Source organism: Salvelinus namaycush, chromosome 2 (assembly GCF_016432855.1).
Source record: "Salvelinus namaycush isolate Seneca chromosome 2, SaNama_1.0, whole genome shotgun sequence".
NCBI lineage: Eukaryota > Metazoa > Chordata > Actinopteri > Salmoniformes > Salmonidae > Salvelinus > Salvelinus namaycush.
This window is the reverse complement of record NC_052308.1, coordinates 18299776-18327471: the sequence shown is the minus strand read 5'-3', so window position 1 is coordinate 18327471 and position 27696 is coordinate 18299776. Positions and strand designations below refer to the sequence as shown.

Sequence of the window (27696 nt, the reverse complement as noted above, 5' to 3'; positions counted from 1 at the left end):
CATGAGAGAACTGAATCAATAAACTGCTGCGGAGCTATTATATTTGACTGCAACAACTGAGTGACTATATGTCACATTGGTGCTGCGCATTTGCACACAAGCCCATGGAATACAGTCCTGTCGGACAGTTTGATGAGAAGTCACTGGTCCTGTAGCGCTCACCCATCACTGCCACAAAATTACGTTTCATAGAGGCTGCAATCGAGACCCGCAGTTGGCTGCCATGGGTGCTATTTTGGCGTTGATTCTGGCGACCTGTTTCAGCGGAGTTTGGGGATGCCAGTTGCCCCATGACTGGAGACCACAGACGGAGGCGTGCCGCGCGGAGCTCGCGGAGATTATCGTTTTCGCCAAGGTGCTTGCGCTGCACAAGGACTCATACAGTGTGTACAACTACTTGCCTTGGCAGTATGACACGGACCTCTTCTTCTCTGCCGAGATCGAGCTGCAATGCGACCAGGCGTGGGGCAGCATGCTGGAGGTCCCTGCTGGTTCCCGGTTCAATGTCACCGGGCTGGGATATTTCCCCTGTTACTCCTACAGCGCAGTGGAGAACAACTCTTACTATTTCTTTTTGAGGTAAGATACATTGACATCCTGGTGTTGGGGGTGCCTTTATCACTGTCAAGCAAGTGTGGCGGTTTTGTAAGTCAGAAATGACACAATCATAATTCAACAGAAAATAGGCATACGTGATTTGGTTATGTAATTGCCTGAACTTGTGTCTAGATACAATATAACCCTTACATTTCCAGCTGTTATTCTTTTTTACAGTCACAATGAGAAACTTGTGTTTGATGAATACTTGGTGAAATAGAGTTGAGAGTGATGGTCTGGCCCTTAGGATTGTCTTGGGATGCAAACACAGCAAGAATAATAACCCAAACCTGCTGTTTGTGTGTGTGTGTCTGTGTGTCTGTGTGTGTGTGTATGATATGAAGCGTGTTATATGGAGTAGCTAGATTGTGAGATAAAAAGCAACAGATTGAAAAGAGGATCAGGTACCAGTCATTCTGAAGTTACGCCTGTAATGATACTACAATGTCTACCATGGACAGATGCATGATGCACATTTGCTCAGATGTCACACCTGTCACAGGTCCTAATGTGGGGGGGGGGGGGCCCAACACGTTTGACCCAAAGTTAACTTTGTCTCACATATTATAGGTAAAACATCTGTGCTACTTTGTGATAGTTAAAATGCCTTACACAATTTACAGCATATCAGTAGATTTGTTTCCACAAAGGCAGGTTTCATAATGTGAGATGATTGACACCTTAATACTTATCTCCCTTGGTTTTAGAGTGGAACAACGCATCAGTCTTTGACAAAGTGCCCATGGCATTCCAGCTTCTATAATTACAGAGTCTGACAGTTCCCAACTGCTTAGGGGAGACCCTTAAAGCTGGAAGTTTAGGCTGAGGGTATTATCTCCACACCAACCACAGGCTGGCTGGGAAGTCCTTTGTATCCCAAACACAGAACAACCCTGATGAATGACACCAAGCCTTCTGTTCTGAGAGATGAACTTGTGCAGACAGGTTTAACATGTCTCATGTCCTGTGTTTCTTTCATTCTCAGCACCTAGAACATATAAGTGCACATTCTATCAAAGAGTATTTCAAAGGCATTCCAGTGTGGAGTATTCAGCTATTTCGTATGGAGGTTCACGGCCAAGTACAGTAATGACTGTGTGTTTACATAGTCAGGGGGAGAGTGTGTGTACATGTGTGTGTTTTGTTGATGAGTTGGATGGCCAGCTACATTTTGTATTGTTTTTTTGAAGACCCCAGGTTCATAGGCACCCTGCTGCCAGTCAATACACACACACACACACACACACACACACACACACACACACACACACACACACACACACACACACACACACACACAGGAACTTGTGTGTTCTGCTTGAGAGGAAAGGTTGATGGTGTCACTATGTAGCCGTTCTCCATCACTGGGAAACCCATAAGGCCTTGAGGTTTTTGCTGATCTGAAAGTCTCCTCATCCTGAAACTACAAACTATAGGGATTAGCCCTGCAATCAGCCAGGGGACCATGGAAGGAAACAACCTAATAAGGATCACAATAAGACACAGACATACAGGTCCAAGGATTCAGTGTGCTACGAAAACTAGAATAAAAAATCCTACGTATACATGAAAAGTGCTGTGTTAAACTGTCACTCAAAGTTACATAAAAAGCCTATATTAGAATATGCCTCCTCTGATGCATCTCTGGACTACCTCCCTCCATTAGGATGCTGGGATTGAGGGGGGGGGGGGGGTCTGCCTGAGCCCCTAGTGTTGCTCTGCAGCTTCTCAGCTAATCTCAGACATCCGTCGTAAACATTTAACAGAGGAGTCTCCAGTTCCAGAAAGCATTGTTCTCGTTGTTCTGCAACGCTGGCTCTCTCAGGCGCTGAATCAGCAAGCTAGTGCTGAAAAGTTTCCATCAGAGTCTCCAGTGAGCTCCCATTTCCTGTTAAAGCCCCCCAAACGACACAGTCTGAAACAGCCTCCCCAATCAATCACGACTATGACTGCTCAGGACAGGACAAAGGGGAGTTTAGTATATGAAGAAATGCAACAAGGAGTCTCCCACAGGACCGAAACTGTAGACTTGTTGATTGGTCTGCCTGTCTGTGCCAAATGTAGTCATCTCAATCCCATAACATTGTTGCTTGTCTGCTGTTAAACAAAGTGAAGGACAGATTATTATTCTTGGTGATTCTGTGAGTATAATTTGTGGGTTAAGGCTTTACAGTTCATGTCTCGGTTATGACTTAATAGTTCATCACTTGCTTTCATCTAGCCAAATGGAGTGAAGGGGTCATGACAGCCCTTAATTCTGAACTCTCAAGGATGTCTCCACAAGTTCAGTCAATAAATCTCAATGCAGTGGTGGTGCTCTGGCGAGCTTTAAGCCTCAAGACACTCAGCTGCCTGCCCCTAGAGAGGGCTACTGTAGTTTGGAAGAAGCCTCCTTCCCTATGTTTTAATTCCAAGAATCACCAATCTGAAAAGATAGAATAGGTGAAAGTACTGAGAACAATAAACAATAGCTATAATCTCTCCATTGTGTTCAGTTCACGTATGTACTGTAAGCAGGACAAGAAAGGATGCTTGCTTGAAGAACTGAGAGACACAGCATAGTGCTACTGGGGGAATTGACTCCAGGGTGTCTGCCTTAGTCTCCATTACCATGGAGAGGGCTTGGTATTTGGCTCAGGTATATTGCACATCCCAGCGGTTCCCCTTTTGTTTACTTCCTCCTTTGACTCTTTGGTGTGTGGCTGAACCATGAACCAACCAGCCAGCTGGTTCCATTTTGACAGGGCAAAACTCACCAGTCAAACCGTCAGAGAAAAGCAAAGAAATAGGAGAAAGGCTGCATGGAAACATTAATTAAACCAACATGCTCTTGACTAAACAATGTTAAGACTAGATGACAAGCTTCCCTAGGGAGGACCAGGTTTTTTTGTGTGGAAAAATGGGAGAGAGAGGGAAGTGAGCTCTGTTTAAAGTTGGGGAATTTGATGAGAGTGGATTTGAAAAAGGGTCTGAGAACCAGCAGACGCGTACGCTCTCTGGAAGCCATTAGGGTTTGAAACACAGGATAATCCCTATAACTGCTGTCCCATTGACTGTACTGTATGCAGTCGATACCTTATGCTGAGAGTGTAATGGAGACAATACGTTGGTTTGGCAGAACTTTGACAATATAGCTGGCTAATACAGACACAGCATCCAGGATGGCTAAACCAGTAGAGACATTTTTTTTCTTAAGATAGCGTTTTTTTCTACAACCATTGACTGCGGAACTGTTTGGGAATGTATACGTCAAGTGGTTAGGACATAATTATGTGTCTGCTAAGTGCCATGGAATTTGTAGAAGCTGAGAAGAAATTGAAACCAGTGGAAACATTGGCCATTAAACTGCATTTACTAGTGCTGGTTGACATTACTGCGCCATCTGGGAGTATTTGGTTGGTTTATACATCGAGTTGTAATCCTATAGGGACCAAATGTCTCAAAACTTACATGCTAGACTTGTGAAGTAGGGGAAACACTGGCCACAACCCTCAACATGCAACAGAGCAGAGAGAGACAGAGAGTGAGAGAGGAAGGGATGGAGGGAGGGCGAGAACGATTGAGTGAGGGATGGAGGAAGGTAGAGAAAAAGAAAGAGGGACAAAACATACAGTTTATGAAATATATAAAACAATCCACAAAGCCATGCTTGTCAGGATGGGGAAGGATTCATGTCTCGGGAGCATGGAATTAATTAAAACCAGCATCAGTTATTGTTTTGAGGAAGATATTGGTTCCAATGTCCCTCAAAATGTGCAGTGAAATTAATTTCAAAGCCATTGAAATGAACACACACACAGCCATTATCAGTGGTCATGTCCATTGTGAGTATGTTCTTGTGTCTGTGCTAAATAGTCTGGTAATTAGAACCATGCGCATTTTTGGGGCCAACAGTACAACACAGAGTGTTATTCCCTCCGGATCCTCTCTCCCCATCCACATAATTCTCAGGGTTGACCTTGTGTTGCCCCTGCTTACATTCCAGTGCCGCAGTAGTTCATCATTATCATCATTATGAGTGACCCCCACTGTAGGGACAAAACATCAGGCTGTCTGGGTCAAACAAAAACATACACTGTAAAAAATTACTCTTTGGATCAACCAAAAAACATTTCAAGTTGCAACCTATTTCTTTCAAAACTCAACTTACTTTTCCCCTTTGGTAAAACCTAATAAATAACCTAAATCCAAACTAATATTTAATGTAAATACAACCAATTTTTTCATATTGTTCCAAGTAGATTTTTCCATTTGATATTACCAATACAAATTGGCTTACAAGCAATTAAATACATTTCCTGTATCAATAAATTCAGTTGGTACAATAACATGAAATCATTACTCATATCACATTCTTTACATAGACTTTCACATTTATTGACTTCAATAGTGTAATCAAATGGTAACTAGCTTACCAATGAAAACTTTACCAAGCTCTTTAGTATCATTGCAAGCAAGTATCATTACAGATTCAGTGCTGGAAGTGCATATGTTCTACTTTGTGTCGTGTCATTACTATCATTACATGTGAAGACTGTTATTTTATCAAATCAATTCTCTATGTATAATTATTATTACGTGATTAAACGAATCAGGTAAACTTTAATCAACTAGGAAGTCGGGGCACCACGGGAAAATGTTTATAGTCTCTACTTCCCAAATTGACTCTTCATGTAATGAGTGCGCTGAGAGTCGGGAAGCAAGTTCAGGGAGTGAGTGTTTTAATAAATAAAATAAACAATGAACACAAAACATAAACAACGCACCGACATGAAAACAGAGTCAATAACACCTGAGGAAAGAACCAAGGGGAGGGACAGATATAGGGAAGATAATCAAGGAGATGATGGAGTCCAGGTGAGTGTCATGAGGTGCAGGTGCGCGAGACGATGGTGACAGGTGTGCGGGATAATCAGCCGCCTGACGACCTAGAGGCTGGAGAGGGAGTATACGTGACACTTCAGATATTTTCATTTCTCATCGAGTACAGTCTTCTATTAATGATTATTAATCTTTACCTTCCGTCAGTCTCATTCCAAACTTTGTAAAATTATTGGTTATCTGCACGAACCCTAGCATAAATTATGAATCTGCAACATATGTACAAATTGGCTTAATTATTTATTTACTAACTAACTAAATAATCACAGAAATACAAAACAAACAAACACTAGATATTGGTTAATAACAATGATGGAAAAGTCCCTAGTGGGCTAAGCTGATATGACAGCTTGGTAGACAAAAGGAAAGGGGTGGGACTGAGAAAGAGTGGGAAAGACAAAATGGATTCATTACACACAGTCTATAATTATATTAATTGAAATGCTAATCCTTTGCACATGAACGGCCGCTCATTCAAGAATAATTGCAATGTATACATATTTACGCCCGTATGTCGTTGTTGTCTTCTCTGTTGGAATCCTCGATCATCCTGTAGGGTTATTCAGAGTCTCTGCTTTTTATGGTTGTAGATGGTTAGAATGATACTTCAGAGTATCATTCAGAAATGTTGTCATAGAATAGATGCTTCGGCAGTTGTCAGTATTCTCATTCTAGATTTACGTAATTTCTAGCTGCAGACTAGTAATTATACGTCTAAGATTTGCTCTTATTCTGTGGGGATCGATAATCTCAGAGTTGAACCATTTCCAGCCGTGTAGCCAATGATCCACGTATAGTCTTGTCCTTTGGTAGAGTTGTAGTTTAAACCATTTCACACACCAGCGTCACCCAGCATGTTTTGGTCTTAGAAATTCAACCATTTGCAACCTTAGCTTACACCGCGGTTTGATACGTTTCAGTAGAAAAGGGTGGTTCCATGACGCCAACGTAATGTCTATGCTCACGTGGGACATTCACATAGAGAATACAACATAACAGATTCATTTAAATGACATTCACTCTCACGGGTGTCCGAAAAGAACAGCCTGATAGCCACGCCCCCAATAAGCCACACCCCCAACTCTTCTGATAGGCTGCTGCTGCAACATTGCTGCCATCGCTATGCAATGTGTATCTGTATGAGGTGTTGAAAGCAATTTAGAAGCAATCATTCTATTTAAAAAATCACATCGATCTGTCAAATGTATTATTTTTACATTTTTTTATTTTTTATTTCACCTTTATTTAACCAGGTAGGCTAGTTGAGAACAAGTTCTCATTTACAACTGCGACCTGGCCAAGATAAAGCAAAGCAGTGCGACGAAAACAACAACACAAAGTTACGCATAAACAAACGTACAGTCAATAACACAATAGAAAAGAAAAAAAGAATATATTTTTTTATTTTATTTTATTCCAGACAAATTAAATAGAATAGGTTGAATGAACCAAAACGTCATTTTAGATCATACCAATCAGTAAAAGCCATCCCACTTTTTACAGTGTAGAGCTGACAACACACAAACACTCATGAGGTACCTTTTTATTTTGTATTTTTGTGCCATCCTCGATTTTCATTCATCACCCCCAAAACCCCAAGTATGCAAACACGTATGCAGCCACTGACCGATGTTTTGATGGACAGAGAAACAATAAGCAAGCTTTTGATGTCCCACAAGGGAGACTAGATGGAGTCCAGATGTATGGACTGCCTGCTGTCGAGTGTCAACCTCCAAGCTAACACTTCCGCCTCAGTCTGACACACTTCTAATAGCTGGAGAAAATGTGACCCGTGTGGATTGAAGGTCCATTCCAGTTTTACTCTAACAACATTAAAAATAACAGCTATAAGACTGCATAACCAGGCCACAGTATCTATGGACTCAAAGCTATTTTTTGGGTGGGGTCATGGAAACTGTTGACTGAAGAAGATACTGTTAGGTATACTGTTACGTGAGATACATCACTGGTTCAAGCGTCTGTCAGAGGTTGATTCTTTTTTAATAATTTGGATAACACAGCTGGATAACACAGCTGTTTAACTCCTGATAATCAGATCCTTTCAAATTCAAAATCATGTCATTCCAGCGGTGTTAACATTTTCCTGCCTTAAGAAACTATTAATGGAACACACTTCTCCTTCCTTCACCACTTATGGGCTTGATGATTGCTTTTCAACTCTGCAGGCCATTATGTGATCTATTCTCTGTAATCGAGTAGCACAAACATAAATGGGAAATAAAGGTCAACTTTTCCTCAGGCTTGGCCTTGGAAAGCAACCAAAGCTCACAGTAAAGAAAGGAGCAATGCCCTTAACGAGAGGCAGACCAAACCTAATTTCCTGTTAATTTATGCCATGTTGTTGTATTAATATTTCTCTTGCCACCCTGAGATGTGATAACGGACTTCCTTCATTTCCGTCCTGATGTGGTGTGTGTGTGTGTGTTTCAAGTTTCAAGGATATGAGATAAACAGAGTAGCAGCAGCTTGTATGTGAGTAGGTGTGCGTGTGTGTAGTCAGTATAAATGTATGTGCATATTATGTGTGAGTGAGCAAATGATGGAGTGAGTGTTTGTGTGTGTTGGAGTGACAGTGTGTGTGAGTGTGTATGGCCATGTGAGTGTGCATAGAGACAGTGAAAATATTGAAATTAAAGGTCAATAAAGATACAAGGTAAACTCGGTCCGTGTAGCTATTTTGTTAGCTATGTATCAGTGTGTGTGTGTGTGTGTGTGTGTGTGTGTGTGTGTGTGTGTGTGTGTGTGTGTGTGTGTGTGTGTGTGTGTGTGTGTGTGTGTGTGTGTGTGTGTGTGTGTGTGTGTGTGTGTGTGTGTGTGTGTGTGTGTGTGTGTGTGTGTGTGCAAGTGCGTGTGAATGTGTGCGATGTGCGCGTGTGTGCGTGCGCGTGTGAATGCATGTGGTTTGTGTGTGTGTTTTTGTGTGTGAAGGCAGATGTCTGCTGTGAGAGGTTAGCAGTGACATGGTTCAACACCATAATGAATGAAAACAAGAGAGGGGTAGAAAGGAGAAATAAGGGAGGAAGTTAGAGACATAGAGGGAATTGAGGAGAGTATGCCACTTTGTTTGGATGAGTTCAGATGTGAACATTAAATGTTTCGCCTGAAGGTTAATGTAATTGTGTTGCCAAATGCCTTTGTTATGCATAAGTGCTTTAGTGTAGCTGCTGAAGAAGTGTCATAATGTTGTACTGCAGGTGCTCTAACTGTGTGTTATGCAACGGGTATTCCCCTACTTGTCACACGATTGGAGGTTTTATTAGACAGATGTGGCCCAAGGCAGAGGTTTTAATCCAACCTTTTTATGCAAGTAAAGTACAGAACATTTTCCAGTAAACTTTCCAAATGTTGACAAAACAAAATACGCTAGACAAGGTGGGATCTTTTCGTGTCGATAATATTAATTATTCGAAAAATATTGGTGGAAACACTTTTATGCGCAAATACTGATATAATAACCATCATATCAAAGTAAACTTGGAGTCACGCGATGACATGTTCTGTGGTCCTCCCACTACTACTCATCGGGAAAGCATGCAGTTTATTAGGTTACAGATTAAATCAATTATGAAGAACTTTACAGGGTGGTGAAAGTGCAAGGTGATGAGCTTGATGCTCCTTTCCAATAAATATCAAGGGTCTTATTCTGGTAACATGATAATCAATGCTTGGCTGCCTTTGACAAATAAAAATAATCTTGTCTCCTTTGTCCATAATAGTATCCCATCATGTAGGCCATATGTGCTCTAGCATGTGCCGATACCAGAGTGAGCACACTCGCTATATAAAACAAAATCTTTTGTGAAAAATTCATCAGTAGAGTTGAAAATGAGATAGAAACCCATTTAACTTGTACTTTTTATTTGGTACATGGGAATTTAACCGCAAAAGGTATGTTATGTGCACTACGTCATCACGCACAGCCTTTGATGTAAACACATCTGGTGGCAAAATGTGCATATTGTTTTAATTTAATGCGGAATTTAGAATATTCGCAAGAAATCTGTCACCAATTGGATGGAAACCTAGCTACTAAGGAAGATAAAATACATGTTATTTTAATCCTTCCTGACACCAACGGCAGCATCACACAAGCTGCCATACCTCAGTCTCAGAGCCATACTGTATGAGGGTTTTCTGTGTGTGTGTGCGTGTGTGTGTGTGTGTGTGTGTGTGTGTGTGTGTGTGTGTGTGTGTGTGTGTGTGTGTGTGTGTGTGTGTGTGTGTGTGTGTGTGTGTGTGTGTGGAAATCAAATGCAATGCATCTTAATCTCCTGTCTATCTTTGTTCCCCAGGATGGATGAGAACTACAGCATTATCCCCCACGGGGTTAACTTCCAAGACCCAATCTTCCTAGACACACCAGAGAACCACCGCATGTTCGCCAGCCTCTTCCAGTTCTCCAACTGCACAGCCGGAACCATGGTCCACAACTACACCCCAGAGTGGGAGGCTCAGGAGGACAGCCGGGTACGAATTCAACTAATCTATCACTCCGGTTTTTATGTGCCGTTGTTAAGAAAGTCAGCAACAGCAACTCCTAAACAGCAGCTCCTATACCACCAAAGAGCAAGACTGGCAAAGAAAAACTGCCAAGGTTGGAAGAATCTCATCAAAACACATGCAGTAAACCTTTGACAGACACTCTAATAGACAGCTGATCAATTTTCCTTGCTATTCCCCCTTAATCCATTTTGGTCCCTCCATGGCTGAGGTAGCATTCAGCATACTATGTCCTAGCAAGTCTTCCAAGATCACTTGCACTTGAGAGCCCAGTAAGGATTAACTAAAGGGCAGTGCTGCAGAGTATTGTATGTTATGCTTAACCTACCCTTAACCCCCAATCAGGGAACTTTGCCTATCATGAAAGGGATCGCAATAGGAGCCCCCACTTCACAGGGGATGGAAATGCATGCTATCCAGAAATCATTCTGCTAATGGTGGCTTGTGGTTAGGGCTAACCACAGTCTTCAAAGGTCCAGTGAGGAAAGGCTTGTAAGTGTAATATGTTCTTGGTGTCTGGGAGACCAGAATTATTTGGGTGGTGGATGGAGGCCCTGCTCTGATCAGTAGTTGGTCCAGGCAGTCAGAATCCCCTTGGTTTGTGCTTCTCTTTCATGTGTGTCAATGTAGGGTAGAGTATGTTGGCTGTAGAGCAGGATGTGGGATGTGGCTGAGAGACAGGGAGCAGCAGGCTTTTTAACCATCTATGGGGTTTTCTACTATGAGCACAGAACTTACATTCATTAGACTGTACTGCCTGTACCTGAGCCTTTCATACCAATGTTATGGTAGGTGGGCAGCCATCAGTTTAGTGATGACTGTTTATATAGGTAGAAATTATTGGATCAGTTTCAAAGCCCTGTCTCGTGGTCGGCGGGACATTGTTGCTCATATAATCCAGATTGAAGTAGTTTGTGGGGAAAGTCTGCCTCATACACATTGTAAAATACCTAAATGCTAATTAACATACCGATGAGTATGACGTCTACACATTTCTGCATAACATATTCATGGCTCAACTCAACATTTCAGTGTCAATTTGCAAGATCAACACTCGTGATCACGTCATAGTGTCATGCATAGTCCCTCAATAGTAACTAATAATCTGGCATTTCAACGTCTCTGGATTCCGTTCATTGAACTCCAATCATGTGCTGACTACACATAAAAGCCTTCTGTCTCTCTGACAGAATAAGAATGGGCTTATGTTTCCATTAACGACCACAGCTCAGCTCAAATCTGTAATCAGAGGCAAAGCCAAGGTAATGCACAAAGTAATTTGTATGATTACACTCTTATAACTAAATATCTGAATGGAATGGCTCATAATGAATTATATTCCCACTGGGATACTCTTAACTGGGGCACACAGCTGTTTTCCCTCAAAAACCTTGAATATGTCCCTCTGCTAACGTGGGAAAATGTCCCAGTAAGACTGGAAATATATTTCTTACTAAAATTCTTACTGGATGAGTGTCAAAATTGCATGTAATGTCTATGTTTCTGTTGAGTCTAGGTCTCTACCATTATGACCACAGTGGTAAATCTTCCATCTGCCACTTGAGATTAGTTTGTTGGTTTGGTTGTGTAAACAGTTGAATGTATTACTATTTTTAAAACTGGGTTGTCTGCCATGGGAAAGATATGATAGGGATAGCATTCAGGCTTTGGAAGCAAGCACCCCAACTCTGTAGCTGCTGTGCAGGTGTGGACCATACGTGGGAGGTAGATGCTCAGATCACAGTCCAGATATATTCAAGACTCCAGACATGTTCAAGGGCAATTAAATAGGTATGTGTCCACAATGGAGCTTGGTTTAGGAAACCATGGACTGTCCCATAACAATGGTAGGGAGATGTGGAGATAGGGACTTTACTATAGGTACCTCTGGTCTGAGTGAAACACACACCCAGTTAAAAAAACAGCTCCACCTCTCCTTCCATCTAATTTTGTTACCTGGAATTTGTTGTTTAGGGTTATCTGCTGAGTGGCCTGGTTGGTCTTGAGGTAATGCCGTAGCCGCCGACACACATACTGTATCTACAGTGTCGGCATAGGTTTGAATCCGACTTACTGCTCTTTCACACAACCTCTCTCTATCTTTCCCCACGGCCATCCTCTCCCTCTATATGTTCAATAAAGTCAGAAAATACCTTAAAAATATTTTTACAAAATGGTTACCTGCTGAGCCTCTACAACCTTTTCTGAGTCAATATCACTATCGCAATCTAACGCTCAGATTATTTTTTAAACATGACAATAACCTAAAAAAAATTAACATTAACATAATGAAAACAGTTCTTTAGGAGTGAGATTTGTGAAGTTGGCCTAATACATTAAATCAAATAAAATCAAATTGTATTTGTTACATGCGCCGAATACAACAGGTGTAGACTTTACCGTGAAATGCTTACTTACAAGCCCTTAACCAACAATGCAGTTCAAGAAATAGAGTTAAGAAAATATTTACTAAATAAACTAAAGCAAAAAATGTAATTAAAAGCAACACAATAAAATAACAATAACAAGGCTATATATAGGTGGTACCAGTACAGAATCAATATGTGGGGATACAGGTTAGTTGAGGTAATTTGTACATGTAGGTAGGGGTAAAGTGACTATGCATAGATAATAAACAGCGAGTAGCAGCAGTGTAAAAATAAAGGGAGGGGAGGGGGTGTCAATGTAAATAGTCCGAGTGGCCATTTGAATAATTGTTCAGCAGTCTTATGGCTTGGTGGTAGAAGCTGTTAGGGAGCCTTTTGTACCTTGACTTGGCGCTCCGGGACTGCTTGCCGTGCGGAAGGAGAGAGAACAGTCTATGACTTGGTGGGCTGGAGTCTTTGACAATTTTTTGGGCCTTCCTGGATGGCAGGAAGCTTGGACCCAGTGATGTAATGGGCCGTACGCACAACCATCTGTAGAGTCTTACGGTCGGATGCCGAGCAGTTGCCATACCAGGCGGTGATGCATCCGGTCGATGTAGCAGCTGTAGAACATTTTGAGGATTTGGGGACCTTTTCAGTCTCCTGAGGGGAAAAAGGTGTTGTCATGCCCTCTTCACGGCTGTCTTGGTGTGTTTGGACCATGATAGTTTGTTGGTGATGTGAACACCAAGGAACTTTAAACTCTCGACCTGCTCCACTACAGCCCCGTCGATGTGAATCGGGACATTCTCGGCCCTCCTTTTCCTGTAGTCCACGATCAGCTTTTCCTGTAGTCCACCTTTGTCTTGCTCATGTTGAGGGAGGGGTTGTTGTCCTGGCATCACACTGCCGGGTCTCTGACCTCCTCCCTAGAGGCTATCTCGTCGTTGTCGGTGATCAGGCCTACCACGGTTGTGTCGTCAGCAAACTTAATGAAGGTGTTGGAGTCGTGCTTAGCCACGCAGTCATGGGTGAACAGGGAGTACAGGAGGGGACTAAGCACGCACCCCTGAGGTGCCCCCGTGTTGAGGATCAGTGTGGCGATGTGGTGTTGCCTACCCTTACCACCTGGGAGCTGCCCGTCAGGAAGTCCAGGATCCAGTTGCAGAGGGAGGTGTTTAGTCCCAGGGTCCTTAGCTTAGTGATGAGCTTTGTGGGTACTACGGTGTTGAACACTGAGCTGTAGTCAGTGAACAGCATTCTCACGTAGGTGTTCCTTTTGTCCAGGTGGAAAAGTGCAGTGTGGAGTGTGATTGAGATTGTATCATCTGTGGATCTGTTGGGGCGGTATGCAAATTGGAGTGGATCTAGGGTTTCTGGGAGTATGGTGTTGATGTGAGCCATGACCAGCCTTTCAAAGCATTTCATGGCTACCGACGTGAGTGCTACCAGGTGGTAGTCATTTAGGCAGGTTACCTTCGCTTTCTTGGGCACAGGGACTATGGTGTTCTGCTTGAAACATGTAGATATTGCAGACTCGTTCATGGAGAGGTTGAAAATGTCAGTGAAGACACTTGCCAGTTGGTCCACTTTCATGCTCTGAGTACACATCCTGGTAATCCGTCTGGCCCCGCGGCCTTGTGAATGTTGCCCTGTTTAAAGGTCTTGCTCACATCAGCTACGGAGAGCGTGATCACACAGTTGTCCGGAAGAGCTGGTGCTCTCATGCATGCTTCAGAGTTACATGCCTCGAAGCGAGCATAAAAGGCATTTAGCTCGTCTGATAGGCTCGCATCACTGGGCAACTTGCGGCTGGGTTTCCCTTTGTAGGCCATAATAGTTTGCTTGCCCTGCCACATATGACGAGGGTCTGAGCCGGTGTAGTAGGATTCAATCTTAGTCCTGTATTGACGCTTTGCCTGTTTGATGGTTTGTCTGAGGGCATATCAGGATTTCTTATAAGCGTCCGCATTAGTGTCCCACTCTTTGAAGCGGCAGCTCTAGCATTTAGCTTGTTGTGGATGTTGCCTGTAGTCCATGGCTTTTGGTTGGGATATGTGTGTATGGTAACTGTGGGGACGACGTCGTCGATGCACTTGTTGCTGAAGCCGGTGACTGAGGTGGTATACTCCTCAATGCCATTGGATGAATCCCGGAACATATTCCAGTCTGTGCTAGCAAAACAATCCTGTAGTTTAGCATCCGCGTCATCTGACCACTTCTGTATTGAGCGAGTCACTGGTACTTCCTCCTTTAGTTTTTGCTTGTAAGAAGGAATCAGGATGATAGAATTATGGTCAGATTTGCCAAATGGAGGGCGAGGGAGAGCTTTGTATGCGTCTCTTTGTGTGAAGTAAAAGTGGTCTTGAGGTTTTTTTTCTCTCTGGTTGCACATTTGACATGCAGGTAGAAATGAGGTAAAACTGAGTTAAGTTTGCCTGCATTAAAGTCCCCGGCCACTCAGAGCACCGCTTCTGGATTGGCATTTTCTTATTTGCTTATGGCCTTATACAGCTTGTTGAGTGCAGTCTTAGTGCCAGCATCGGTTTGAAGTGGTAAATATACGGATACGAAAAATATAAATAAAAACTCTCTTGGTAGATAGTGTGGTCTACAGTTTATCATGATGTACTCTTCCTCAGGCGAGCGATACCTCGAGATTTCCTTGATATTAGACATCGTGCTACAACTGTTATTGACAAGTAGACAAACACCCCCAACCCCCGTTTTACCAGACGTAGCTGTTCTGTCCTGCCAATGCACAGAAAACCCAGCTAAATGTATATTATCCATGTTGTCATTCAGCCACGACTTGGTGAAACATAGGTATTACAGTTTTTAATGTCCCGTTGGTAGGATAGTCTCAAACGGAGATCATCCAATATATTTTCCAGTGATTGCATGTTGGCAAATAGAACGGATGGTAGAGGCGGGTTGCCCACTCGCCGATGAATTCTAACATGGCACCCTGATCTCTGCCCCATGTATTTCTGTCTTTTCTTCACGTGAATGATGGGGATTTGGGCCTGGTCTCGGAGAAACAGTATATCCTTTGCGTCGGACTCATTAATTAAAGAAAAATCTTTATCCAGTTCGAGGTGAGTAATCACTGTTCTGATATCCAGAAGCTTTTTTCGGTCATAAGAAATGGTATCAGCAGCATTATGTACAAAATAAGTTACAAACAATGCAAAAAAACACACAAAATAGCATAGTTGGTTAGGAGCCCATAAAACGGCAGCCATCCCCCTAAAACAGCATATTTGGTATATACCTAGCCTGCCAATATTGTTCTTCTCAGACCATAATATATTTCAAATCTCGAGCTTTGATAACAAAATAGATCAGTTGGTTTTGCAAGGCACTGCTGAGCAGTATTTTACTGGACTGATGGTGCTTGCATCTGACGGTCATGGTGCTTACAAGACAACTGGGAACTCAAGGTCAAATCATGACGCCAGTGATCTTCAGGTTGGAACGTCTAAGTTTCCGACTTGGAATTCCAAGTAGGATGATCGTTCAAAAATGTTTCTAGTTGGATCTAGTTTTTTTCAGTTACCAGTTGTCTAGAATGCACTGAAGTCAGAAGTCTGAGATTTCTAAGTTCCCTGTTGTTTAGAACCCAGCATTAGTCTCAGTGGAGGGAGGGAGAGAACAGCAGAGGGTCCGCCTCTCACAGATCCTGCTCTCTCCTTCCTTTCCTCTGGTGAGACTGACCAGAAAAACAGGGGACATCGTCTTCCACCTCATGGCTAAACTCCAGTCACACCGCATCTGCCTCATGCACTAATTCATGATGTTCATATGACCAGAGAAAGTGCAATATTCCTTGATATTAAAATACACAACGAGCTGCTAATAATCATCAAAACGCAGGGCTATCGAAACACTTGGGTACTCATTCAATTCAGCTGCAGAGCGAGTGGAAGTAGGGAGAAGTGTGTTTTGTAATAGGGTTGAATAAAAACAGTGTGGACAGTGCTGAATAAAAACTTAAACATGAACTCACTCATAAAAAAACAGCTCTTTGCTGTATTCTTTGACAGTCTCTCTGTGGTCTTGGTTTTACAACAAACCTTGTTGTGTCCGGGTCGTGGAAGCTGGAGGTACGGCTATCCGATTGGCCAGCTCAGTAGGCACACTCGATTTAGCCCCAGATCTCCCGGTACGCAGGGTAGGCAGAGTTTGTCTTTTCAGACAAATCAAATGGTTCAAAATGGGAACACTTTCCTTACCCGATGTATAGGGCTTCTGAATCAAGTGCACCTACTGGAAACAGCGCAACATGCATAACAAAAGAAAAGGAGCGCAAGCCTTTATCCTTGGCTTTTCTACAGAAATGTCCGCTGATCGTCTAGGAATGCCTTGAAGATCGACCGGTTGAGGACCACTGCTCTACCGCCTGGGGCAATCTGCCTACAGTCTGCCTACCCTTTTTCTGTAACAAGATGGTGCCGACAGAGAAGGCTGCCTCGCTTCTGGTCCTTAGGAAAATGTGCATTATTTAGTTTTTTTTATGTATTATTTCTTACATTGTTAGCCCAAGTGATATTACATACAGCCGGGAAGAACTATTGGATATCAGAACGACGTCACCTAAAACCCTCACAAACTTTTACAGATGCACAATTGAGAGCATCCTGTCGGGCTGTAACACCGCCTGGTACGGCAACTGCACCGTCCACATCCTTTGTCCGAACCACCCAGGGCATTTGAACTGATTCCAGAGGCTGACCCAAAACAATGCCACCGGAGAAGAGGAAGACGCAGCGGTCTTCTGGTCAGACTTCGGAGGCGAGCACACCACCCACCGCTTCCGAGTATATTACTCGCTAATGTCCAGTCTCTATAGATAACAAGGTCGACAAAATCAGGGCAAGGGTTGCTTTCCAGAGAAACATCAGGGATTGTAACATACTCTATTTCACAGAAACATGGCTCTCTCGAAAGTTTTAAGTTCCTCCGCGTACACATCACGGACAATTTAAAATGGTCCACCCACACAGACAAATCAAATCAAATCAAATGTTATTAGTCACATGCTCTGAATACAACAGGTGTAGACCTTCCAGTGAAATGCTTACTTACGAGCCCCTAACCAACAGTGCATTTTCAAAAAATTTAATAAATAAAATTAAAATAAAGGGTGCCAGTGTGGTGAAGAAGGTGCAACAGCGCATCAAAGCCTCACACACTTTTACAGATGCACAATTGAGAGGATCCTGTCGGGCTGTATCACCGCCTGGTACGGCAACTGCACCGCCCACAACCACAGGACTCTCCAGAGGGTGGTGCGGTCTGCACAGCGCATCACCGGGGGCAAACTAACTGCCCTCCAGGACACCTACAGCACCCGATGTCACAGGAAGGCCCGAAAAGATCATCAAGGACAACAACCACTTGAGCCACCGCCTGTTCACCCCGTTCCCATCCAGAAGGTGAGGTCAGTACAGGTGCATCAAAGCTAGGACCGAGAGACTGAAAAACAGTTATTATCTCAAGACCATCAGACTGTTAAACAGCCATCACTAACACAAAGAGGCTGCTGCCTACATACAGACTTGAAATCATTGGCCACTTCAATAAATGGATCACTAGTCACTTTAATAATGCCACTTTAATAATGTTTACATATCTTGCATTACTCATCTCATATGTGTATACTGTATTTTATACCATCTATTGCATCTTGCCTATGCCACTCTGTCATTGCTCATCCATATATTTATATGTATATATTCTTATTGCATTCCTTATCTTAGATTTGCGTGTATTAGGTAGTAGTTGTGGAATTGTTAGATTACTTGTTAGATATTGCTGCACTGTCATAACTAGAAGCACAAGCATTTCGCTACTAACAATAACATCTGCTAACCATGTGTATGTGACCAATAACATTTGATTTGATTTGGGGCCCGAACAGCTGATAGAATGCCCTGTGGCAGAGCTGCAGAAGAAACCACACTGGATACAAATGTAGGCAAATATAACATAAAGTGACACACTAATTGGTGATGCAGGATGGCAGCAGCCACCAAATTTTTTGAATTTCATAAAACCCCTTCCACACAGTCCTATCAGAGATGGTAGTGCATTTACGTCAATGTTTTACTCAGCTCCATGTGTAAGCATTAGGATCGGAGCAGGGAATCAATGTTTTAGGAGATGGACACGCATTGAAGCTCACCTATGGCTGATTTAAGGCTGTTGTTGATGTACAGTGCCTTGCAAAAGTATTCACCCCCAGTGGCATTTTCCCCATTTTGTTGCATTACAACCTGTAATTGAAATGTATTTTTATTTTTATTTCATGTAATGGACATACACGAAATAGTCCAAATTGGTGAAGTGAAATGAAAAAAATTACTTGTTTCAAAAAACTCAAAAAAATTCTAAACTGAAAAGTGGTGGGTGCATATGTATTCACTCCCTTTGCTATGAAGCCCATAAATAAGATCTGGTGCAACCAATTACCTTCAGAAGTCACATAGTTAGTTAAATAAAGTCCACCTGTGTGCAATCTAAGTGTTACATGATCTGTCACATGATCTCAGTATATATACACCTGTTCTGAAAGGCCCCAGAGACTGCAACGCCACTAAGCAAGGGGCACCACCAAGCAAGCAGCACTATGAAGATCAAGGAGCTCTCCAAACAGGTCAGGGACAAAGTTGTGGTTCAGATCAGGGTTGGGTTATAAAGAAATATCTGAAACTTTGAATATCCCACGGAGCACCATTAAATCCATTATTAAAAAATGGAAAGAATATGGCACCACGGCAAACCTACAAAGAGAGGGCCGCCCACCAAAACTCACAGACCAGGCAAGGAGGGCATTAATCTGAGAGGCAACAAAGAGACCAAATATAACCCTGAAGGAGCTGCAAAGATTGGAGTATCTGTCCATGGGACCACTTTAAAGCCGTACACTCCACAGAGCTGGGCTTTGCGGTAGAGTGGCCAGAAAAAGCCATTGCTTAAAGAAAAAAGAAGCCAACACGTTTGGTGTTCACCAAAAGGCATGTGGGAGACTCCCCAAGCATATGGAAGAAGGTACTCCGGTCAGATGAGACTAAAATTGAGCTTTTTGGCCAGCAAGGAAAACACTATGTCTGGCTCAAACCCAACACCTCACATCACCCTGAGAGCATCATCCCCACAGTGAAGCATTGTGGTGGAGGCATCATGCTGTGGGGATGTTTTTCATCAGCAGGGACTGGGAAACTGGTCAGAATTGAAGGAATGATGGATGGTGCTAAATACAGGGAAATTATTGAGTCAAACCTGTTTCAGTCTTCCAGAGATTTGAGACTGGGACGGAGGTTCACCTTCCAGCAGGACAATGACCCTAAGCATACTGCTAAAGCAACACTCGAGTGGTTTAAGGGGAAACATTTAAATGTCTTTGAATGGCCTAGTCAAAGCCCAGACCTCAATTCAATTGAGAATCTGTGGTATGACTTAAAGATTGCTGTACACCAGCCGAACCCATCCAACTTGAAGGAGCTGGAGCAGTTTTGCCTTGAAGAATGGGCAAAAATATCAGCAGCTAGATGTGCCAAGCTTATAGAGACATACCTCAAGAGACTTGCAGCTGTAATTGCTGCAAACGGTGGCTCTACAAAGTAATTACTTTGGGGGTGAATAGTTATGCACGCTCAAGTTTTCTGTTTTCTTGTCTTATTTCTTGTTTGTTCCACAAGAAAAATATTTTGCATCTTCAAAGTGGTAGGCATGTTGTGTAAATCAAATGATACAAACTCCCCCAAATATCAATTTTAATTCCAGGTTGTAAGGCAACAAAATAGGAAAAATGCCAAGGGTGTGAATACCTTCGCAAGCCACTGTATGCTTCTCCCAGGAAAGACCCTGGTAGCACTTTATATGGATAGCTCATCTGTAGATGCTTTATCAGTAACATTTCATCTAACTATCTACTAACCCTAATCCTAACCCTAAACTTAAACCTTACCCTAACCCTAACCTTAACCCTTTTCCTAACCCTAAACTTAAACATTACCCTAACATTAAACCTTATCCTAACCCTGAACATTACCCTTACCCTAATCCTAACCTTAACCCTTATCCTAACCCTTATTCTAAACCTAACCCTAACCGTAACCTTAGCAAGCAGTTGCTTATCTACAGAAAGTTTGTTGATAGCATGATCATCTGTAGAGCATCTACAGATGGATTATCCGGACTATCCAAATAAAGTGTGACCAAGACCCCAGCATTAATAGCCTAGTTAAATAAAGGTTAAATAAATAAAAATATATCATTTTTTTCGTTAACACTGTTTGGTTTCAGCTCTGTGTTGGAGGCTGCTACTTAGGACCATAAGGGGCAGCTCACCCACCACTCTGACCACATTTCTAATGCACAAGGCATTTGCCATGCATCTTTCTACCAACCACTTTCATATTTCCACATGTCCTTAGGCCGCTCCCTGGAGAGAACCCCCCACCCCCCCATCAGATTAGTTCTGTTTAAATTACATGTTTTCTATTTTTCCTTTTCTTTCCTTCTCTGTATTAGTTCTCTGGCCACAGGCACGCCTGCTGCTAACGAAAAAAATCCAACCTCTTGTGGCTCACTCATAATAAAAGCCCAGAATATGCTGAAAGACATATATATGAGCTGTTGTTTCTGCTGGACAGGCCAAGGAATGCTACGTTCCACAACTCCTGCCCGTTAAACAAAGCCCCTGTACATGGGGTTCCATCACTTATCAAAAACAGCAGGACTGAAAATCACACAGGATATAACAAATGGTTTTAAACTCTTTCAAAAGGGAAAGAGATTAATGAAATCACAGAAGACTGCTGAGGGGAGGACGGCTCATAATAATGGCTGGAATGGAGTAAATGGAATGGTATCAACCACAATGAAACCACGTCTTTGATGTGTTTGATACCATTCCATGTATTCCGTTCCAGCCTTTACTATGAGCCCGTCCTCCCCAAATAAGGTGCCACAAGCCGCCTGTGAATGAAATACAAGTAGACTTAGCTGTTTGTCTTAGATGATTTAACACAATCAACATGCTAGGTTACTCTCCTCAGTGCTACCACTGTTAAATGATGACACATGTTATCATTCTGAACACATTACCTTGTGTTTATTGTTAATCATTGAAGTTGTGCGACATACTTATTTGAATGAAGGGAATATTCCTTATTTGGGTTGATGATGTGTATACTAAATGGCAGTTGGCTAGTATGTTGGACATAGAGGTTTCTCACTCAGTCTCTTTGAGATGTACACTATCGTTCAAAAGTTTGGGATCACTTAGAAATGTCCTTGTTTTTGAAAGAAAAGCACATTTTTTGTCCATTAAAATAACATCAAATTGATCAGAAATACAGTGTAGACATTGTTAATGTCGTAAATGACTATTGTAGCTGGAAACTGCAATTTTTTATGGAATATCTTCATAGGCGTACAAAGAACCATTATCAGCAACTATCACTCCTGTGTTCCAATGGCACGTTGTGTTAGCTAATCCAAGTTTATTATTTTAAAAGGCTAATTGATCATTAGAAAACCCTTTTGCAATTATGTTAGCACAGCTGAAAACTGTTGTTCTGATTAAAGAAGCAATAAAACTGTCCTTCTTTAGACTAGTTGAGTATCTGGAGCGTCAGCATTTGTGGGTTCGATTACAGGCTCAAAATGGCCCGAAACAAAGCACTTTCTTCTGAAACTCGTCAGTCTATTCTTGTTCCGAGAAATTTCTCGCTATTCCATGCGAGAAATTGCCAAGAAACTGAAGATCTCATACAGGGTACTATTTAATGAAGCTGCCAGTTGAGGACTTGTGAGGCGTCTGTTTCCCAAACTGGACACTCTAATGTACTTGTCCTCTTGCTCAGTTGTGCACCGGGGCCTCCCACTCCTCTTTCTTTTCTGGTTAGAGCCAGTTTGCGCTGTTCTGTGAAGGGAGTAGTACACAGCGTTGTACAAGATCTTCAGTTTCTTGGCAATTTCACAAATGGAATTGCCTTCATTTCTCAGAGCAAGAATAGACTGACAAGTTTCAGAAGAAAGTGCTTTGTTTCTGGCCATTTTGAGCCTGTAATCGAACCCACAAATGCTGATGCTCCAGATACTCAAATAGTCTAAAGAAGGCCCATTTTATTGCTTCTTTAATCAAAACAACAGTTTTCAGCTGTGCTAACATAATTGCAAAAGAGTTTTCTAATGATCAATTAGCCTTTTAAAATGATAAACTTGGATTAGCTAACACAAAATGACATTGGAACGTAGGAGGGATGGTTGCTGATAATGATCCTCTGTACGCCTATGTAGATATTCCATAAATAATCTGCAGTTTCCAGCTACAATAGTCATTTACGACATTAACAATGTCTACACTGTATTTCTGATCAATTTGATGTTATTTTAATGGACAAAAAATGTGCTTTTCTTTCAAAAACAAGGACATTTCTAAGTGATCCCAAACTTTTGAACGGTAGTGTGCTTTATCTCCTAGCAACCTGAAAAAGATGTTTGAACAAATAAAAATAGAATTTTGCATACAAGTAAAAACACATGGACAGTAAATTAGCCGATGTCTTTCCTCCTTAATCTCAATGTATTATCTTTCAAAGGATTTAGGTCTAATTCGTGACATATGATAGAAGTTAAAACAACATTTTTTGAATCTGTCTCAGACTTTCCATCACTGAAGTGGAACAGTTTCTAAACTTGTTTTATTTTATTTTTTTATCTCTATTAATAAATTAATGTGGATTGACATCATTACCATTTTAGCATATTCACACAAGGCAAGCATTTGTTTTCTGAAATGTGTTTTTTTTAAAGAGGTTTTGAGATTAATATCTTTGCCTTTTGAAGTAAATTATAGATTTCCAAACATTAAGACTGGATCAGGAACTTGAGTAACCAGATGATCCAAAGAATCAGGGCTGAATTAGTGTAACAACTTGGGGTTTGTGTAATGGATCATCAAAAGTCTAAAATAAGGATGTGGTCATCATGTTAAACAACAGCCTGAGACTTTATTCTCTGAACTCACTCATCATCTGAATCAATTAACAATTCTCAACCTCAATCTGTGGTGTACATTAGCATTTGTCTCACTTCCTGTTGACTAACATCCTTTTTCCTCCAGCTGCTGTGTTCAACGGTGCAGAAGGCCCTGTTTGAGGAGGAGGAGAGGGTGAAGACTCTCTCCCAGAAGGTGCGATCTTTGGAGAAGGCCAACAGCCACCTGCGGGACAAGGTGAAGAACATGAAGCGCCTCCTACGCCAGGCCAAACGAGACACTAAGGACCAGCAGACCCTCCCCCTGAAACAGCTGCACCACGCCAAGCCCTCCCACCCACACCAAGACACCACACAGGACCAGAAGAGACCCGCACTCAAAAAGATCCTCACCAAGATGATTAAAAACTGAACCCCAACCAGCCGCCACCACCACCTGTTGCACTGCAGACATGAACAGGTTGTATAAAAGGACATAAGGATTGTATAGTATGTGACATCAGGGGAAAGATAGGTATGCTAAAGATAGGTACTGTATATAATACTGTATCATGTCACAAGTTAAGGAGATAGAGGAATTGCATACCCTTAATGTGATGCAGACTAGTCACACCTTTAGAAGAAAGTGCTTTCAGCAAATCAAAAATGTTTTGTATTCTTCAGAATTTTCTTATTTTTCCCTACATTAATATAATGCTATGGAATAGCCTTCAACATTTCTAAATATGAATGCAGTCATTTCACACCTATTTCACACACATACACTTTGTTTAGATCTATGTGAAATGCCTACACTACAATGTGATAAGCATTTCTTGTCATAGCAATCACATTGTGTCACTGTTCTTACCACAGAAAGAGTAGCAGGACAATTTGAGGGGAACGTTGGCTTGGATCAAATGTGATTTCCAACCACAGACTAAGACAGCTCTCATGCTTCATTATGACTCACTGGTTATACAACTGCTTCCTTACAAAAATGCATGCTAGGGGATATATGGTAATCACAAAGTCCCCATCTCATCCCACCGGGCCTTCCTAACCCCATATCTAATCCCAACCTCGCTCCCATATCCCCCCTTTCCTAGTTCCCCTCACCTCAATACCATACAGTAGAGATCAGTGCTGCTCTGTGAAGTCTTATCCTGTGAGGATATAATATTGACAACTGAACAAATTGTAAATAGCTCAACGCTGGTCCCAGCTCAATAAGGTCAATAAAGTCTCACCCTGTCATTTCTACCCACCTCGCACATCCCAAACATGCCCAGGCCTTCCTGCTGGCAGGTTTTTCCCCAGAGTGGAGTTCCATGCCATTTCAATGCCAGGTGAGATGCTGCCGTAGTAGCTGACACCTTTTGGAGAACTAGTGAGAAAGTCAAGACAAGGGCTACATGTGTGATGCCAATACCATGCCAGGGACCTCACACTGCTGACTTGAGGATGCTGAACTTAAACCAGTCATAGGCCTGCTGGCTAAGAACACCTGCATTGTGTTACATGTAAAAGGTTAAATTCTGTCCTTAACAACTGATGATGGATCAGATCCAGAGTCACAGAGTACTAGCCTCGTAAATACCAGACTGATATCCATACAGCAACATTTGTGTGAGCTCACAGGATCAGGCGGCTTTGCGAGGCTAACAGAGTACAGGGAGTTTGATTTAATGACAACACAGGCAATAATCTGCTGAACTCTTAATATCTATGGCTCTGATCAGCTCTCCCTTCCCTCAGCAGTCCCAGCCATTACCATTTCACACCAAACAACAAGAGCTGCCTTGGACCAGTTAGGACAGAATGTACGGAACCCTCCCTTTTTAACACAGCACACCCAACACCGTCACTGCACTTACAGTAAACCAATTTTCAGGCCCGAGGATTGTAAACACAGGGATAGTGTATGGTTGGCCATAAGAACAGGTAAACACACTCCTCATGGTATATTAAATAATATTAATATGATATTAACAAACATGCCCAGACTCTTATTAGCAAGGATACCTAGGGGTTTTAAATTCAGTTGAAACCCCCCAAATTCTGTTAAAATTCAGCTATTTTTATATGGGCATTATTAACCAAGAACAACTATCCCAAGGACTTCCACATTTATTATTAATTTGTTTAAGATTCCAGCTTTTTGTGGATAGTTTTATACAGTTACAGTATACTGAGGGAAAATGTTGTTTTTATGTTGGAAAACAGGGTGCTGAGCACTCAATAAATACAACCACTAGCCAATGAGGCATGATGTGGTACCGTAAAATCTTTTCCTGTGTCAGAACTGAGAGGCATCCCTAGTCTCCTATTATGTGTTGTACTTGGCTTGTATGTTTATGTCCTTTTCAAACAATAAGCATCTGGTTGCCTTTAACCTTTAATTCATGTATGATAGCAAATAATGGCAAAAATAAACTTTCATTTTTACAAAGTTTGTTTCGTCATCTTGCAATTTCTCAAAAGTAGGAACTTTCAGCATATTATTAGCAAAACTGTTGTGATTACCTTCCATAGATGCAGGTGTAGCACCGCAAAGATCAACACTGACCATTCCACAATCTGAACCTTGTCAGAATCTCATTATAGACCAGCACTCATTAGCAACATCCAGGTCACTGGTGTGAAGCTCTGCATCCCGATGGAACAAGATCTTCATATTCTAGCAAAGTAGTCTGCTGAACATAAGTATTTGGCACCGTTCAGATCAATGTCACTTTACATTATGTTCTGTGTTTTGTAGGCCAAACCTGCAGTTTTCTCACATGTGGTTTGGAAGGCGAGACAGTTAGAACAAATATTATAGAGAAGTTACCAGATAAATCTACAGATTACCACCTCCTTTTCCCAGAGAGTTACATGGGACAGGGCTGATATACAGATAACCCAGTCAGCCAAAGAGCTTTCAGCACAGAGATCAACTGAAATTAGTTCCACATTAGGCTGAGGTGTGAAAGCAGTTTCGTCCCTCTACTCCCCCACCACTTGGAGTAGATTTGTGTTGTACAGTATACCCTAGAAATAGACTGGAGGATCTTTGAATCCATGAGAGTTCCCAGAGCCATTGGTAAGATGTTGAGGAGAATTTGTTTGGGATTTAAAATTCCAAGGGGTGCCATATTAGCACCAAAGGTTACGAATCGATTACATTCAAATTGTCATGGAATGTTTGGTGCCATCAGGAATAGTTTGCCAAACTCTTTAGTTTACCAAACTCTTTTTATCTATGGCTCTGGTATTTCAACATAGATGAGTACAGCCAAATGTCAGAGCTACCACCGGGAGAATTTAGTTGCAAAGAGAGCATGCAGAACAGACTTGTTGTTTTCAAACAGGACTCAAATCAAAAACAGACAAGATGTTTCCTCTGTTCTCCTCTGTGACGGCATGTGATAGATTACTTCTGGCATTTATGGGATCTTCAATGTGATACAAAATGAATAAATCACTCTCTTCTCCATCAATATGAAGCAGGATTATAAATAGCCAGCCCATATTTTGACCTCTTCCCAAGAGCCTTTTGTACATAGTTGGGCATAGCGATGGGGAAAGGATAATTTCCAATCTGGAATACTCTTTCGGAACATTCTCAATTTTCTGTACGATTTCCAGGAGAGAACTGAACCCAAACTCTTCCATATGAGGCTATTTCATAAAAAATAAAGGGAAAAGGGGTAGTAAAACTCAGAAATGACCACATTTTACGGTGTGTAAGCCTCTTCCAGTCATGAAAAAGGAGACATATCACAGAGAATATGAGTATGGGTGAGTGTGAGGGACATTTACGAGCCTTGTCTCTGTGTTTGGGGCCTCTGGCAGGCTTTGGTTGACCTCCGAAGGGGAGACAGTTGCAGAATATAACTCTCTCCATCCCCCCTCTCCCAAAGCACTACATCAGACGGCTTTGCCTGCAGGAATCTGCCATAGCCCTGTGGAAGTGAGCCAAAAATGATATACTCACGCTGCCTTCTCAACATAAACCCTGCGCGCACCGACAAGCTGCAAAACAGATGTCAGATAATATGGCCGCATTTGTGGTGGTCCTCCCTGGTGCATTCAGTCTAATTATAGACCTGGTCTTATTTTATTTATGTGTTTTTGGATGTTGTTGTTTTCATATAATTTAAATGTTGGAATATTCTGATTGTTGGGATAATAAACGGTAAAGGGATTTTAGGAATATTCAACTGTCAGTTTTCCCTTGAAAATATTGCATTAATTATCTATGTAAAGTACTAAGGCCTGGATATACACTGTAGGGGTTATAAGCATTGCAGTTTTTAAAGGCTGGCTCAATCGGAAATTGCCTTTAAAACCTGAAATG

The 27696-nt window shown here is 42.0% G+C and overlaps 1 protein-coding gene across 1 annotated transcript; it reads left to right on the top strand.

Annotated features, from left to right (window-relative positions):
• Positions 1-25789, top strand: LOC120024754 (coiled-coil domain-containing protein 3-like). The gene is made up of 3 exons (XM_038969043.1): positions 1-579; positions 9792-9966; positions 23503-25789. Exons 1-3 carry the CDS (start codon positions 224-226, stop codon positions 23785-23787), a joined length of 816 nt encoding a protein of 271 aa, XP_038824971.1. The 5' UTR covers positions 1-223; the 3' UTR covers positions 23788-25789.
• The last annotated feature ends 1907 nt before the right edge of the window (positions 25790-27696 follow it).